At 39.7% G+C, this 16,905-nt stretch overlaps 1 protein-coding gene and 1 pseudogene across 1 annotated transcript in view; both read right to left on the bottom strand.

Annotated features, from left to right (window-relative positions):
• LOC107600802 (uncharacterized) overlaps window positions 1-980 on the bottom strand; it is a 6,193-nt pseudogene extending 5,213 nt beyond the window's left edge.
• Window positions 981-4,162: 3,182 nt separating this feature from the next.
• LOC107600813 (interleukin-1 receptor accessory protein-like) overlaps window positions 4,163-16,905 on the bottom strand; it is a 42,168-nt gene continuing 29,425 nt past the window's right edge. Inside the window, exons 5-10 of the mRNA XM_016292782.1 lie at window positions 10,459-10,741; window positions 9,194-9,380; window positions 7,458-7,623; window positions 4,863-4,934; window positions 4,653-4,785; window positions 4,163-4,562 (exon numbers count right to left, since the gene is read on the bottom strand). Coding sequence (XP_016148268.1) covers window positions 4,397-4,562; window positions 4,653-4,785; window positions 4,863-4,934; window positions 7,458-7,623; window positions 9,194-9,380; window positions 10,459-10,741 — 1,007 coding nt within the window. The 3' untranslated portion in view covers window positions 4,163-4,396. The remainder of the gene's footprint in view (window positions 4,563-4,652; window positions 4,786-4,862; window positions 4,935-7,457; window positions 7,624-9,193; window positions 9,381-10,458; window positions 10,742-16,905) is intronic.

Consider the following 16,905-nt stretch of genomic DNA (forward strand, 5'->3'; position numbering starts at 1 on the left):
CTTGCATAACACCAGTGGCAATATCTTGATTGGAGGAAACACATACAGCCTGGCTGCTGGCCAGTGCGATGTTAGAGCATCCCCTTCCAGAGGGGAGTGAGACAGGGAGAAGAACAGCGCACAGTGCGCATTCTCGCTCATTACGAACAGATCCACCTCTGCTCTCCCGTAGCGGGTCCAAATTATCCAAACCGACTCGGGGTTCAACCTCCACTCTCCTTGAGGAATCCCCTTCCTCGAAAGCATGTCCGCCCCGCGGTTCAGGAGACCGGGGATGTGCGCTGCTCTGATGGAGAGAAAGTGACGGTCCGCCCATAACAGGAGATTCGCTGCTTGTTTGTACAAAGCCCTGGAACGTACGCCTCCTTGGTGATTTATGTACGAGACCACAGACATGTTGTCGGTGCGAATCAGTACCTGTCGCTGTTCCAGCTGCAGACGAAAATCCTTTAGAGCTATGAACACTGCTTCCAGCTTCATGCGGTTTATGTGCCACCGGCTTTGGGGTTCTGACCTCAGCCCTGAAGCCGGCATGCCCTCGCACACTGCTCCCCAGCAGCGAGTCGATGCGTCCGTCGTGACCACAATGCGTGACGTCACCAAGCCCAGGGGAACCCCCTGGCTGAAGAGATCCGGGTTGCACCACGGCCTCAGAGCTTTGATGCAGGAGACCGCGATGCACAAATGGCCCAAAGTCCGCGCCGTCCAAGGGACTCGAGATTTCAACCATAATTGCAGGGGGGCGCATGTGTAGTAAGCCCAGATGACATACCGCTGCAGTAGACATCATGAGTCCCAGCAGCCTCTGAAATTCCTTCAAGAGAACAGAGTTTCCCAGTCTGAAATGGCGCAGGGAAGACAAAATGGCCACCGAGCGTTCCCGAGAGAGGCGGGCTCACATCTCCACTGAGTCGAAGCACACTCCCAGATACGTTATAGACTGACTCGGGGCGAAAATGCTCTTCTGCATGTTGACACATAGCCCTAGGGACTCCAAGTGACGAAGCAGCGTGTCTATATGGCTGACTAGCGTGTCCCGGGACTGAGCTAAAATCAGCCAATCGTCCAGATAGTTGAGAACGCACATCCCGCTCGCTCTGAGGGGGGAAAAGTGCTGCATCCATGCACTTCAAGAAAGTGCGCGGGGCCAAAGCCAGCCCGAACGGGAGAACAGAGTATTGGTACGCTGTTCCCTCGAAAGCAAACCTCAGAAAGCGTCTGTGATGCGGTGCTATCTGAATGTGAAAGTGTGTGTCCTTTAAGTCCAAAGACACAAACCAGTCCCCGGGGTGAATTTGCGCCAGGATTTGTTTCAGCGTTATCATCCTGAATGGACGCTTGCAAAGCGCTCTGTTGATGGGCCTGAGATCTAGAATTGGGTGGAGTCCCCCGGCTTTTTTGGGTCCCATGAAATAGTGGCTGTAAAACCCGCTCTCCAGCTCGCTGGGAGGGACTCGTTCTTTTGCTCCTCAGACTGCAAGACTGCATACCTCTTGTCTCAGAACCAGGGCGTTTCGAGGCAATGTTAGCGACTGCACCACGCCATTGAGGTATGCGTCTATGCGTCTGAATTTAAGGGTATACCCACGCTCGCCGTCTGCTGCTGGAAAGCGCGCCTCGGCATCATGTGACTCATGGCTTTGGCGCACTTTTGAGCCTCCGTGAAGCGCTCAGTAATGGACTCCACGGCGTCACTAAAAAGGCCGGAGGGAGTCACAGGAACGTTCAGCAGCACTTTACAGTCAGCATCCTTGAGGTCAGCTAGGTTTAACCAAAGGTGCCTCTGAAGGAAGACCATAAAACCCATGGCCTTACCCACAGCCTGGGCCGCTTGCTTCGCCGCCATCAGTGCGAAGTCCATCGCAGCATGCAGAGCCTTAATGGCCTCTGCATATGCTTTATTGGCAAGGTGGGCGGTGGTCCTGCACAGCTTTGAGGGGAGGCTGATGTCTGAGCCTAGGGTCTTGGCTGCTGCAGGACACAGGTGCGCAGCGACGGTCTCCTCGACTGGGTGAGGGCGCACGTACCCGTGGGCCTCCGCCCCATCCACATGGGAAAAAATGGCCTGTGTTGCAGAGTGGACACGCGCTGATTGAGGTGCAGACCATGTTTTCACCAGCTGCTCAGGTACGTCGGAGAAGAAGGGGACTGACGTCCTTGAGTCAGCTTTCCAGGTGGACCTGAAATACCAGGAGTCAAGCTTACTCCTGGCAGGCTCCTCTGGAGGACTCCAGGTAAGCTCCAACTACTGGACAGCCCTTGACAGAACCCTCATGAGCTCCTCCTGGAGGTCTGGGGCCCCCATGCTGTCCGGCTAATCAGACTCCAATCCCGCTCAATCCTCCCTCTCCAAGGCCGAGATGGACATCGAGTCATCCCCCTCCTCCTGGCTAAAGGACACAAACTCCGCGATGTTGGAAGGAGGGCGAGTGAGAATGGGGAACGGGGCAACTGTTGGGGTTGGTAGAGCGACGTTGGGCCTCATCCCGAATAGGCAGCGAGCCACATCGCGGCGGGTCCAGAGCACGCGGGCCGGAAGGTCCCCGCAATGCCCGCAGTTTGACTCGTCCAGCACCGCCTCGGCGTGGGCCAGGCCCAGGCACGTGACGCAGTAGTCGTGCTGATCCGGCGGCTCTATTAGTCCCACGCAGATCTTGCAGATTGTTGCCATAGTGAATTCAACAGGTGAAGTAGAAGATTCTGACGTAATTGTCACGTGCACCGCATTTTATACTGCCTCTCGAGCTCATCGGTATTTGCATACTTCGCGTCAATTGGGCAGTCATTTGGACTGGTGGGAGACGATAGGACTTCAGAAAATGCGGGCCGGAAGGTCCCCGCAATGCCCGCAGTTTGACTCGTCCAGCACCGCCTCGGCGTGGGCCAGGCCCAGGCACGTGACGCAGTAGTCGTGCTGATCCGGCGGCTCTATTAGTCCCACGCAGATCTTGCAGATTGTTGCCATAGTGAATTCAACAGGTGAAGTAGAAGATTCTGACGTAATTGTCACATGCACCGCATTTTATACTGCCTCTCGAGCTCATCGGTATTTGCATACTTCGCGTCAATTGGGCAGTCATTTGGACTGGTGGGAGACGATAGGACTTCAGAAAATGTTGGAAGGGAAGGAGTTCCCATAATGGAGAAATATCTCCGTGATGTCTCGTGAAAGCTCGAGAGGGAACCATTATAAAGAAAACTCAATGCGCTTATAATGGACGAACACCAAATCCTGTATACAGATAATAAAAAATATATGTAGCCTACAGGCAAGCAGAATGGTACAGAATAAGAATGCAACGCAGTGAATTAAGCGTCCTCCCATAACCGTTATAAAGAAAACATTTAAAGGGGTCCTATTATGCTTTTTCACTTTTTCAACTTTAGTTAGTCTGTAATCTTGCTGTTTGAGCATAAAAAAGATCTGCAAAGTTACAAAGCTCAAAGTCCAATTCAAAAGGAGCTATTTTATTTAACAGAAATCACTTTTCAAAAACTACAACGAACGATTCTTTTGGACTATATAACGCATATTTTCCGGGATTTGTGATGATGACCGATGAATGGGACGAGACCTGGTTGAGCTGCACTAGAGAAGGCAACAAGTAGGGTGGCCATATGCACCGTTCATACGGGACATGTCCTGGCCAGGATTTTAATATTGCATAAAACATCCAAAGCAGTTTGACCAATAACATGCAGGTATTGTACATAATCGACCAGAGACACGCTAGCTTTCCCAAGGCAGACGAACTTAGAGTGGTTACAATCATCCGGGTTTAAATCGCTCTCAAATTGATTTAATATTGACTCAATATTTACACTGAAGCTCGCAGGCGGGTATGGTAAGGGGCGTGACATTTCCCGACCAGGCGCCAAGTGGAGCCAATCACAACACACACTGGCCCAGCTAACCAATAACAACACACACTGGCCCAGCTAACCAATCACAGCACATTTTCGTATTTCAGAAGTGTATCGATTTTGATACAGGAGCCGTTCATGCCAATCAAGGAAGACACACACTCACACAAAAACAAATTCAGTATACAGTTTATTAAAAATAGGATATACTAAGTAGGCTTACAGGCAAGCAGGTGATTGTGATTGTAATAAAGGCAATTTTATACTTCACTGAACAGAAATACACTGTTGTGTTTTCTGCTTGGATGTTACGGTTAGTTTTTTATTATTATTTATAATATGATTTTGTGGCTATGAGTTCAAATGTCATTATGTGCATAATTGTCCATTTTTCCTTTGAACAAAGTGACTGATCCTTATTTAGATAGTACAAATAATAAGTGTTTAATGCTTTTTTTTTTTTTGGCTGGACATTTTTGGGGGGAGACACAAGGAGAATCTGGGGGGGCATTGGCCCTGTGTGTTAGTCATGTTAGCGTGTGTAGTTACGTTCGGTCTTCAGTACGGCTCGGCTGGTGTTGAACCCACGGCTGTTTCTGGCGGAGCAGTTAAACTCCCTCTGCAGGTCGTCAGCTGAAAAATCCATCACATTCAGGACTCGTTCTTTCAATTCGTCACCGTAATCATATGACACAAGCCTACACACACACACACACACACACACACGAGTCAGTAAAACAGAGATAGAGACAGATCAAAGAAGTGAGAAAAACACAAACGTGTCGTACGTGGCCTCAAGTGAGCTGAATCGTGGGTCGGCGAGTTGCTCCACGGTTTTGTTATCGATGGTCCACCAGATGTGCTGCTTTTCCTCGTACAGGTGAGGCAGATGCACACGACAGGACAGTGTCACAGTATCTCCTGCAATACGGAGACGTTCACTGAAGCATACGGAAGAAAACACGGCAAAAACAGCAAAAAAAGATGACGATGCTCACCCAGAGTCACCGTGTAGATCTGATCGCTCGCGGGATTCAGGATGATGGGAACTTTACTGCCGACATCAGGAACTACAGGAGAAAAATGTTTGAAAACCTTATGACAAGGTCAAATGAATGGATTAATTCTGCCACAAATAAAAAAAACTCAAATAAAACAAATTTTATTTCACAATTCTGCAAAGAATTCTCCAAATTGTGAGATATGTGAGAAAAAGTCAGAATTGTGATGAAGTCAATTGCGATATAAAGTCAGAATTACTAGATATAAACGCAGAATTGAGAGAAAAAGTCAGAATAGTGAGATATGAACTCAGAATTGAGATATAAACTCAGAATAGTGAGATATTAATTCAGAATACTGAGATATAAACTCGGGATTGCGAGATATGAATTCAGAATTGATATATAAATTCAGAATTATGAGCTCAAAATGAATGATATGAACTCAAAATTGCCAGAATCAGCTTTATTCACGACTTAACAATAAATAATAATGTGTATGAGTCTGGAACAGAAGATTTATGTACAGATTTGTGCATTTACATATTACTTGAGAGAGAGGCAATAATTAGAGATTGAGAATGAATTACTGGCATGAATTACAGAACACAGGTAATAATTCCTGTGTTAGCGGTTTAGGCTGCAGATGGCATGGGGGGAAAAACGTTTTTATGCCTAGATGTTCTAGTGCACAGAGATCTGTAACGTCTGCCTGAGGGGAGAAGTGCAAACAGGTTGTGTCCGGGGTGAGAGGGGTCTTTGATGATGTTTCCTGCCCGTTTCTTCACTCTGGAGTTGTACAAGTCCTGAAGATTGGGCAGATGGACACCAATGATCCTTTCTGCTGTCCTAACAGTCCGCTGCATTCTTCTTATTTCTGATTTGCTGGCTGACCCAAACCAGACAGTTATAGAGGAGCACAGAACTGACTCAATAACAGCCGAGTAAAACTGTGTCATATGCGCCTGTGGCAGGTTGAACTTTTTCAGTTGACAAAGGAAGTACAACCTCTGCTGAGCCTTTTTCACGATGGAGTCAATGTGAGTGTCCCACTTCAGGTCCTGTGAGATGGTGGTTCCCAGGAATCTGAATGACTCCACTGCAGCCACAGTGCTGTTCATGATGGTGAGTGGGGGGAGTGCAGGGGGGTTTCTCCTGTAGTCTAATATCATCTCTACAGTTTTGAGCGTGTTCAGCTCCAGGTTGTTGTAACTGCACCAGATAGCCAGCTGCTCAACCTCTTGACTGTAAGCAGACTCGTCTCCTTCCTGGATGAGGCCGATGACTGTAGTGTCATCTGCAAACTTCAGGAATTTGACAGAGGGCTCTTTAGAGGTGCAGTCATTTGTGTAGAGGGAGAAAAGCAGTGGGGAGAGAACGCAGCTCTGAGGAGCTCCAGTGCTGATGGTGCGGGTGTTGGATGCGAGTTTTCCCATCCTCACTAGCTGCTTGCCTGTAATCTGGGCCTTTGGCTTTCCTTATCTTCTGTCTCCTGAAGACTTTGCGTACATCATCTTCACAGATCTTGAGTACAGGTTGAGAAACAGTAAGGGGGGGAGGGTGTTGATGGCTGTGCTGTGAGATGGTCGGAGTGGGTGTGGGGTGTCCAGGTTTTTGCTTTTCAAACCTGCAGTAAAACTCGTTCAGGTCTTCAACCAGTTGTTGATTGGCCTCAGTGCTGGGGGATGGGGTCTTGTAGCTGGTGATGTCTTTCAAGCCTTTCCACACTGATGTAGGGTTGTTGCTTGAAAGCTGTTTTTTTAGCTTTACAGAGTAGTTTAACTTTGCCACTCTTATCTCCCCATTTAGTGTGTATTTGGCCTGTTTGTACAAGTCTTTGTCCCCACTCCTGTAGGCATCTTCTTTGGCCTAGCGAAGCTGTTTGAGTTTTGTACTGAACCAAGGTTTGTCGTTGTTAAATGTTAAATAAGTCCTGGTGTGTACACACATGTCCTCACAGAAACTGATGTAGGATGTCACGGCGTCAGTAAGCTAATCCAGATCAGTAGATGCAGACTCAAAAACACTCCAATCAGTAAGTTCGAAGCAGGCCTGTAAATCCTGCTCTGCTTCAACAGTCCATGTCTTTACAGTTTTTACTACAGGCTTAGCAGATTTGAGTTTCTGCCTGTAGGCTGGTAGAAGATGAACCAAACAGTGATCAGAGAGTCCCAGCGCTGCTCGGGGTACAGAGTGGTATGCATCCTTTAAAACAGTGTAGCAGTGGTCCAGTATATTGCTGTCTCTGGTGGGGCATGTGTTGTGATGTCTATATTTAGGCAGTTCACGGGTGAGATTAGCTTGATTAAAATCTCAGAGAATTATAATGAAAGTGATATTGTGAGATATAAACTCAGAATTGTGAGATAAAAACTCAGAATTGTTATATATGAATTCAGAACTGTGAGACATGAATTCAGAATTGCAAAAAAAAAAAAACAGATTCACGAGTAAAACTAACTTCTAAACTTGCCCTTCTGAGAAAAAAGTGAATTGTGAGATAAAAAGTTGCAATTGGCTTTTTTAGATTTTTTTCCGTGGCAAAAACAAGCTTCCACAGAAATTAGATGAGAGGAGGCAAGAAAATCGTACCAACAGCAATGACGTTAATGTTGCGTGTGAACTGGAGCGTGCGTCCGTTCATCTGATATGAAACCACACACGTGTAGAGGCCAGTGTACGGCTCCATCATCCTGTAGATCACCAGATCATCTCCTTTCAGCTCTCGGTCTCTTTGAAACAGATCATACCTGCATAACTACAGAGAAACAGACATGAACCTGCATGTTTGACCTACACTGATCTGGATTCATTTTTCTTAAATCACTTCACACTATCTCGAAGGGAGATGAAGATGATAAATGTCAGTCCTAAATGTTATGGTTTTATTAGTTTTTGCAGCATTTTCTGTTTTCATTTTGATTTGTATTTATTTATTTATTTATTAGTTTCAGTCCTCTTATTTATTTTTATTTGTCTATTTAGTTTTTATTAATTTTTATTTCAGTTTTGGTTATTTTAGTACTTAAACTAAATAAAAATGTTGCCTTGGTAACTAGCTGAAATTAATGTTTGCATTTTTTTCTATTTTATTTCAAGTAACACAAAGGGTTTGGCTGACAGCGATGCTATCATTAACAAACTAAAAATTAAAAACTAAAAACATTTAAGTTAACATATTAACTGAAATAAAAAATAGAAAATGTAGTTTTGTTCGGCTTTAAAGGCAACATTTCTAATTTTCATTTAGTTTAATTTAAAGTACTGAAATTATTAAAAAATAAATAATTTATCAAAACTAAAAAGACATTTAAAAAAACTAAACAATTTAAAATGAAAAGGGGATTTTGTTAAAATTATACACATTTTCACAGATTCTGCAAGGGGTTTTCTGCAAGGGGTTCCCAAACTTTCGCATGCCACTGTGTGTGTATATGTACACACACAGTGGCATGCGAAAGTTTGGGAACCCCTTGTAGAATCTGTGAAAATGTGTATAATTTTAACAAAATAAGAGAGATCATACAAAATGCATGTTAGTTTTTTTTTTAGTACTGTCATGAGTAAGATATTTTACATAAATGATGTTTACATATAGTCCACAAGACAACAAATAACTAAAATTATTAAAATAACCCCCTTTAAAAGTTTGGGAACCCTTGGTTCTTAATACTGCGTGTGGTTACCTGGATGATCCAACCCTGTTTTTTTTGTTTAGTGATGGTTGTTCATGAGTCCCTGAAAACTTTTGAACATGATGAAAATGTCTAAATTTTTCTTATTTTGTTGAAATATCATTTTTTTTCCATTTAGTACTTCCCTTCGGAAGCAACAGAAGATACTTACATGTTTCCCGGAAGACAAATTAAGTACAATTTACCTTGATCTACAAATTCCAAAAGTTTCAAAAAGTTCAAATTAATTTATTCCAATAGCAGTGGTTCATTAGAACTTTATATAGTTGTGCATTTTAAACGTGTTAGTATTTAGTCTTTTAGAACATTAGCATATAGATAATACATCTTTGTTCATATCGTTACAGGTCGTTTCTTGCATTGTTACGACTCTTTAAACAGACAAACTGCCCATGCTGATTTGCATTTTTATAGCTTTGCTCACGCACAACCTTTAAACTGAATGATGCTGATTGTTTGCGTTCACATCCTCTCAGTTTATTAGCTGTGCGACTCTGGAGATTAAGAAATGCATTTGCTTCATAACGGTTGGATGAGTTTTCAGTATCATATTTAATTATGATAGTCTCCAATGTTTATTCACACACACACACACACACACACATACACACACACACACACACACGGACTCACGTGGTACCAGCTGACGGAGTGTGTGCTGTTGGGCAGCGTGAGTGTGTTCAGGTCTGGACAGGTGAGGGTTTGTTCACTCTGGAACGGTATAGTCAGGTTCAGGTGAGGTTGAGCTCTCCTGTCACACTCTCCGTCCTTCTGCACCACCTTCAGCTCCACGCCGATCTTCACACACGAGGAAATGTTGCTGCCACACACACAAAACATGATAAAATAACCTGCACGATTGGTTACATGTTTATATTTAGATCTATATAATATATATATTTATATATATACATTATATACTAACCTAACCCTAACATGATGAAATAACCAGCATTATATTATATCATATTAATTATGAAATAACCTGCATGATTTGGTTACTAATTTTTATTTAGATCTAAATAAAATGTATTTATATTTATATAAATTATTATATTAGATTAAAATAGATTAGATACATTTATATCCTAACCTAAACCTAATGATGGAATTACTTGAATGATTTGGTTACATACTAACATCCAAATAATATGTAATTTACATTTTTTTAATATATATATATCCTAAACTACTCCTAACATGATGGAATTGCTTACGTGATTTGGTTACAAGTTGCTATTTACATCCCAATTTATTTGCCCTATATTATATTATATTATATATATTATATTACTGTATCATACTATATCATATATCATTATGTGCATGATTTGGTTACATTTAAATAAAATATAAAAAATAAATGAATTAATAAATAAATAAATAAACAGTATACTTATACATTTATTTATACATTTATACTATTTTTATATTCTTTCTTTCTTTCTTTCGTTCTTTCTTTCCTTCCTACTGCATGATTTGGTTACGCATTTATATTTAGATAATATTAAATTACATTTATATTATATTATATTATTTTATATTAAATATGTAATTTATAATTTTGACATATATGGGATTTGAATTCACATATATTACTGTACACCTGCTTTTGAAGCTTACAAGTACAAAATGCCACTGAAAACTGATTTTATGAATACATTGCGGGTTGCAGGAATTAGTTATGATATTCTACCAGCATGAAACAGCATTCACTAACCCATTATACTTCCATAATGTGATGTACAGTATATGTGTTCACCCTAAATCAGACTAATCCAGCTTCCTTAAGACTAGTTGTTTAACCATTCAGACACCCCACCAGCAGCTAGTCAGTTTGAATGCATGTGGCTGTGCACATCTCTAGTATGTGTAGTATGTACAGTGTGAGTGTTTACCGGAGCATGCAGATGTAGAGTCCGGCGTCCTGCGCCGAAGCCGGCTGAATCCACAGGTACTCGCGGTCTTTGTGCAGTGTGTGTAGTTTGAGGTTGATGGGCTGCTCCAGCTCGTGTGTGTGTGTGTGTCGGTACCACAGCAGAGACAGACTGCTGTTCTGAGTCTGACTGTAGCTGTAGAGCGTGGGATAAGAGAAGAGCGGACAGTAGAGATACGCCACCTCCCCGTCATACACCCGCACCGAACCCTTGCTCCACACACCCCAGTCATGACACTCAATGTCTGAAACACACAAACACAACACAAACAACCTCACAAACACACCTCTGTAATCTCATAGATTCAGAATTCCCAAAAATAGAAAGTCAGAGATCTCAATATGAACATCAAATGATCTGAGCTGCTCTGTATTGATTCTATAGCTCTATACTGTTAATGCATGACAACTATTGACTCAAATATGTCTGTTTTTACTCTTCCCATGGACTTTTAGGAGAAACAATGTTGATACACTATCAGTCAAAAGAGTGGAACAATTCAGATTTTTAGTGTTTTTTAAAGTAGTATGTTCTGCTCATCAAGGCTGCATTTATTTGATCAAAAAACACAGTAAAAATTGTGAAATATTAATAGTTTAAAATAACTGTTTTCTAAGTGAATATATTTTTAAAATGTAATTTATTCCTGTGATGCAATGTAGAATATATATAAATTTAATGCATCCTTGCTGAATAAAAGTATTAATTTCTTTCTACTGTTTTTCTGAAAAATGTTGAGCAGCAAAACTGTTTTCAACATTGATAATAATAATGAATGTTTCTTGAGCAGCAAATCAGCATATTATACTGATTTCTGAAGATCATGTGACACTGAAGACTGGAGGAATGATGCTGAAAATACAGCTTCGACCACAGAAATTAATTACATTTGAACAGATATTCACACAGGAGCTATTTGAAACTGTAATAATATTTTATAATATTACAGTTTTTACTGTATTTTTGACCAAATAAAAGCAGCCTTGGTGAGCAGAAGAGGCTTCTTTGAAAACATTTTAAAAAATCATAATTATTCCAAACTTTTGACTGGTAATGTACTTCAACAAAACATAACTAATAACTCCATTACCCTGAAAGCGAATCAGACATCTGAGCAATAAAATTTCCTCTGCATGAGCTCAAACACGCACTTGTACACTCAAACCCTTTCACACACACACATTATTGCGTGCAAATCAATATTAGGTAATTGAGCTATCAAATTTATGACATGAACATGGTGTAAAAATTAAAACATTAAAAAGACCGAATCAATTACAGCTTAAAACTCACACATCAGCAACTAATGCAGCAATACGAAATTAATACCTAGGCACGCTCTTTCTCTCTCTCACACACACACGCTCACTGTGCAAAGAGAAATACACTTCCAGTATGCAAACGCAGTACAGTATAATAATGAAAGATAAGGTGATTTATTTAAATGCTGAACCTGCTAAACTTCAAAAAGTCTATCTAAATAAATTACCATCCCAAATCAAACTGACACTGCATAGCAAACACTTAAAACTTAGATCAAAATGATAAATGTTACCTTGGCAATCAGTGTTATTAATTTTGTTGTGTTTTCATCAGTTTTAGTTTGTTATTTCAGTATATCAAGTTAAACTAAATGAAAATTATAAATTCTGCAAAAGGTTTTAAAAATATTTGATTTCAATAAAAGTTTCTTTTATTTTAAGTAAAACTATTTTTGGAAGGTTTTAGGTTTAGTTAACTATATTAACTCTGTTGGCAACTAACTGAAATTTAAGTAATAAAATTACTAAAACTTAAATTAAAAAAAAAGAAAACTTGTATAGAGCACAACAAGTAGGCTACGGCGCTTGTCAGTGCAATTCTGATAAAAAAAAAACAGCGGAACGAGCTTCAACTCTTGGTCATACGAGTAAGACACCCACAATAACAACAAAACACTACAAACCTTTATTTTTTCAATGAAGAAAACAAACAGGGATTGCTTTCTGCCATCTCAGTCTCCGTGTTTACCGATAATATTTATAGTAAAACTGTGGTTATATAAAAAAAAACTACACCACGTTACTACACTTTTACTATAATAAAACCATGGTTCATTTTCTTAAGGGATTTGTATTTGTGTATTCTTTCTTTGTTTTGTTTTTTTAACCGTACTGCCTTAATGGTTTGATCTGAATCAAATGATTCGTGACACGCACTCTGAAGTCCCGATCTGAATCAAATGATTCGTGATACACACTCTGAAGTCCCGATCTGAATCAAATGATTCGTGATACACGATCCGAATGGAGTGCTTCAAAACAGTGAATCGTTTTGCGACACAATGGTTTAACTGATTCAGAGATTCTAAAAGCTCGGTTTATTTATCCCATCACTACGTGCTTTTGAAAGTCATAACAAGCGATGTCGAAACTGAATGATCAAAGTCACGATTTTGAATCAATCAGAGCAGTTCCAATCTAAATGACTCTCTCAATTGAATTGGTTTGTCTGTTCCTCCACTTTTCACATCTTAGTAAAAACACTTAAAATAAATGAAAAATAAAAACCAAAATTTTTTTTTTAAATGAAAAATATATCAAATTATAAAAATCAAAGCTAAGTTGATCTGTTTGAGTTTAAATAATTAATAATATATGACATAATAATTATATCAGAACATATACTAAAATTCTTAAACCTGAAAGTAAAAAAAAAGAAAGCTATATATAAATATAAAAAAAAAGAATAATAAAATGATAAGTGTAACAATTACTAAAACTGAAATTTAAGTCAAATACAGCTATATAATTTATTTTTTTTAAATGTTTAAAAAAATAAAAAAAATTAAAATGACGTAAGAACAAAAAATGTTTCTAAAACTATATTTAAAATAAATTTAAATAAAAAATAAAAGCCAATTCAAGACATTTAAAACTACTATAGTAGCATATAAATAATGCATCCATCATAGTAGCATGCTTAATTTACGCATGCTCACAGAAACACACTTATGAAAATGCAATTTCTGTAAAATAATGAAAGATAAGCTGATCTGTTTGGGTTTAAATGCTGATCCTGCAAATGTCAAAAAGTTTATTTAAATAAATTACCATCCCAAATCAATGACACTGTATAAACCACACACACACACACACACACACACACAGATTCTTATTCATATCACACACACACAGACGGGCAGGTGATGTCAGGATCTGTCTGTAGGCCGGACAGAGCGGGCGGTGGGGGAGGACCGGCGGCATGTGTGTGTGTGTGTGTGTGTGTGTAATTGCTCTGTCACTTTGTGACTGGGAGGGGATTAGTCTTCCTATTAAGTGCGAGCGCTCACACACACCGCACGCCATTATAAATGACCCCCTTCTGGAACAATCCATTTCCTGTCCTGCAGCAGCAAGCGTTTTTAATTAACCCCTGCTTCCAGAGGTGCAACCGGCCCGTAATCCCATGACCGCGCTAATATTATGACATATAACAGCACATGTGATACAGCTGCTGTCGTTTAATCATGTATCAATATGAGGTCTCTGCACTATTTGGTTACTGCTGTAACTCGCTCAAATGTGTTCTAGATCATTAAACGTGACGTTAAGGTGCTCTGAGAGCCGGTGTCTTTAGGAGGCGCTTTCATACATCACGTCGTCTGTCAAGTCATCGCCTCACTAGGCAACACCTTCGGTTTGAGACGCAGCCTATAAAACACACCGGCTCTGTTTATTTAAAATTTTATAATATGCAAGAACAAACAAAAGATCAAAACAATACAATACAAAATATATATTCAAAACCCCAACTCCACCCACCCCACTACCCATCAGACAAAAAGTATCAATTACATAAAAAATTAAAATAAAAAGGACACCCTTAGTTATACAAATTTGGGACTGTATTCCCTACTTGAGTTTTTCAACAAATGACAGAAAAGGTTGCCAGATTGCATAGAATCTCTGGGTAGACCCTTGAAGTGAGTGTCTTATTTTTTTCCAGTTTAAGATGTTGCATGACATCCTTAATCCAATGAGAAAAATTGGGGGGAAGAGGGTCCTGCCATTTAAGCAATATTAATCTTCTGGCAAGTAAAGTGGAAAAGGCCAACATTTTACAATTATAACCACTTAGACGCATGTTCTGTGCTGTGATGCCAAATATAGCAATAAAAGGAGATGGATCTATTGGCAATTCTATCAGTTCTGAGAAAGCATCAAAGATTGATTTCCAAAAGTTATACAAAGCTGGACATGTCCAAAACATATGTATAAGGCACACAGGAGCCTGTCTACACCCATCACAAATAGGATCCAGTTCTGGTCTGAATCTAGATAACCTAACCTTTGACCAATGTTGTCGGTGTACCACCTTGAATTGTATAACCACATGACGTTGACATATAGATGATGAGTAGATATGTTTAATAATTTTCTGCCAAATTGTTTCCGGGATTTGTTCATTCAAATCTTCCTCCCATTCATTCTTCAGATGGTCTAAATTTGCCAGGCTATGCTGATTGAGGAGCTTATAAATTTTACCTATGGTTAGTTTTAAGTCTTGTCCTATCTTAAAAATAAAATCTAATAGAGATGTGGGAGGATATGAGGGAAAACAATCAGTATGTGAAACCAAAAGAATTTCATATTTGCAGGTATCTAAAGAAATGTGACCTAGGAATCTTAAATCTATTAACCAGTTCGTCAAAAGATACAAAAAGTTTGTTTATATAAAGATCTTGAAATGTACAAACCCCACTTTTAGCCTAAACATCAAAGGCTTTATCTAATATTGAAGGAGTAAACATGCAGTTATTGCTTAGTGGGGCACATAAGAGACTACGGAGAGCAAATGACTTTCTAAATTGATTCCAAATTTTTAGTGATTGTATCACCATAGGATTCAAGGAGTAGTGAGAGGCAGGTTTAAGCACTGGAAGATCAGAGCACATTAAAGAAGATAGGGAAACAGATTTACAGGAGGTTTTCTCCAAACTAAGACATTTAGGGACGCAAGGGCTATCACTGTCCTTCATCCATTAAGTCAATCCTCTCATATTAGCCGCCCAGTAAATTGACACTTTTCCAAATCCAAGGATTTTTGTTGTTCCAGATAAATGCTGACATAGGCTTCTCTATGGAGTTGAACAAATATTTAGAAATAAATATAGGAACTTAGGCAACACATTCATCTTAATAGTATTAATTCTTCCACTTTAAGAGAGGGGCAGCAAATCCCAGCATTTGATTTCCTGTTTCAGACCTTCTATCAAGGGCAGAAAATTAGCTTTATATAGATCCTTGTAATTGCATGTAGCCCAGATTCCCAAATATTTAATCTTTTTTATGGTAACTTTAAAAGGAATCGAATTGAAAGAAATATGAGCAGCAGCTGCATTGATTGGCATTAACTCACTTTTTTGGAGGTTTATTTTGTAGTCGGACATCTTGCTGAATCTTTCCAAAATATTCAATAATTTAGAGAGACCCGGCAAGGGATCTGATAAACACAATAATAAATCGTACGCATAAAGCGAAATGTTACACTCCATATCCCCCCTACGAATCCCTTTAATAAAGATGTCTTGCCGTATGGCTATTGCCAGTGGCTCGATTGCAATGGCAAATAAAAGTGGAGACAGCGGGCAACCTTGCCTGATGCCTCTTTGTAGACTAAATAAGGCAGATTGATTATTGTTGGTGCGGACCACAGCCATTGGGGAGGAATAGAGGATTTTAACCCATGATATAAAATTAGGACCAAATCCAAATTTTCCTAAGGTGCAGAAAAGGTAGTCCCACTCCACCCGATCAAAGGCTTTTTCAGCATCAAGCGATATAGTGTGGCTCATCTTGAAGCAAAGTTTTGTCTGAATGAGGATTAGATTGACTGTTTGGATCGCTGTATTTAATCTGTGAAAGCACGTACAGAATGACGTGTTCGGTATGTGATCGAGTAAACCGTAATAGCACGTGCAGTGACAGCCTCCCCCAGGTCCTAACGCCTGCTCAGTAAAGAGTTTTAATCGGTAGGGGGCGCTGTTAGTCTAATTAAATTAAAAGTAAAATAGCCTACACAAATAACACTTAGACTGCGTTTCTTATTAAATAAAGCAGTAATTGATGTCATAAAATAATGAGTATGTTTTGATTTAAAGGTCAGAAGCTATAGCTTACATGAAAAAAAATCTAAATAATTTTATATATACCGATTTATTCATTAATGTGTAATATGTTTTATTTTTTAAACAAATCATAAGCTCTAAAAGATTTTCAGAACTTTTACAACTCATTTGCTTTAGAACATCTACAAATGTTAAATCTTAAAATAAAATGTTAGGGTTAACCTTGCATCTTTCTGGGGGGGAAAATGCAGCGATTGATATATAGTTTATTTATAGTTATTTTCAAAGCTTCAATGTAC

Source organism: Sinocyclocheilus grahami, unplaced genomic scaffold, assembly GCF_001515645.1.
Source record: "Sinocyclocheilus grahami isolate Dianchi unplaced genomic scaffold, SAMN03320097.WGS_v1.1 scaffold292.1, whole genome shotgun sequence".
Taxonomy (NCBI): domain Eukaryota; kingdom Metazoa; phylum Chordata; class Actinopteri; order Cypriniformes; family Cyprinidae; genus Sinocyclocheilus; species Sinocyclocheilus grahami.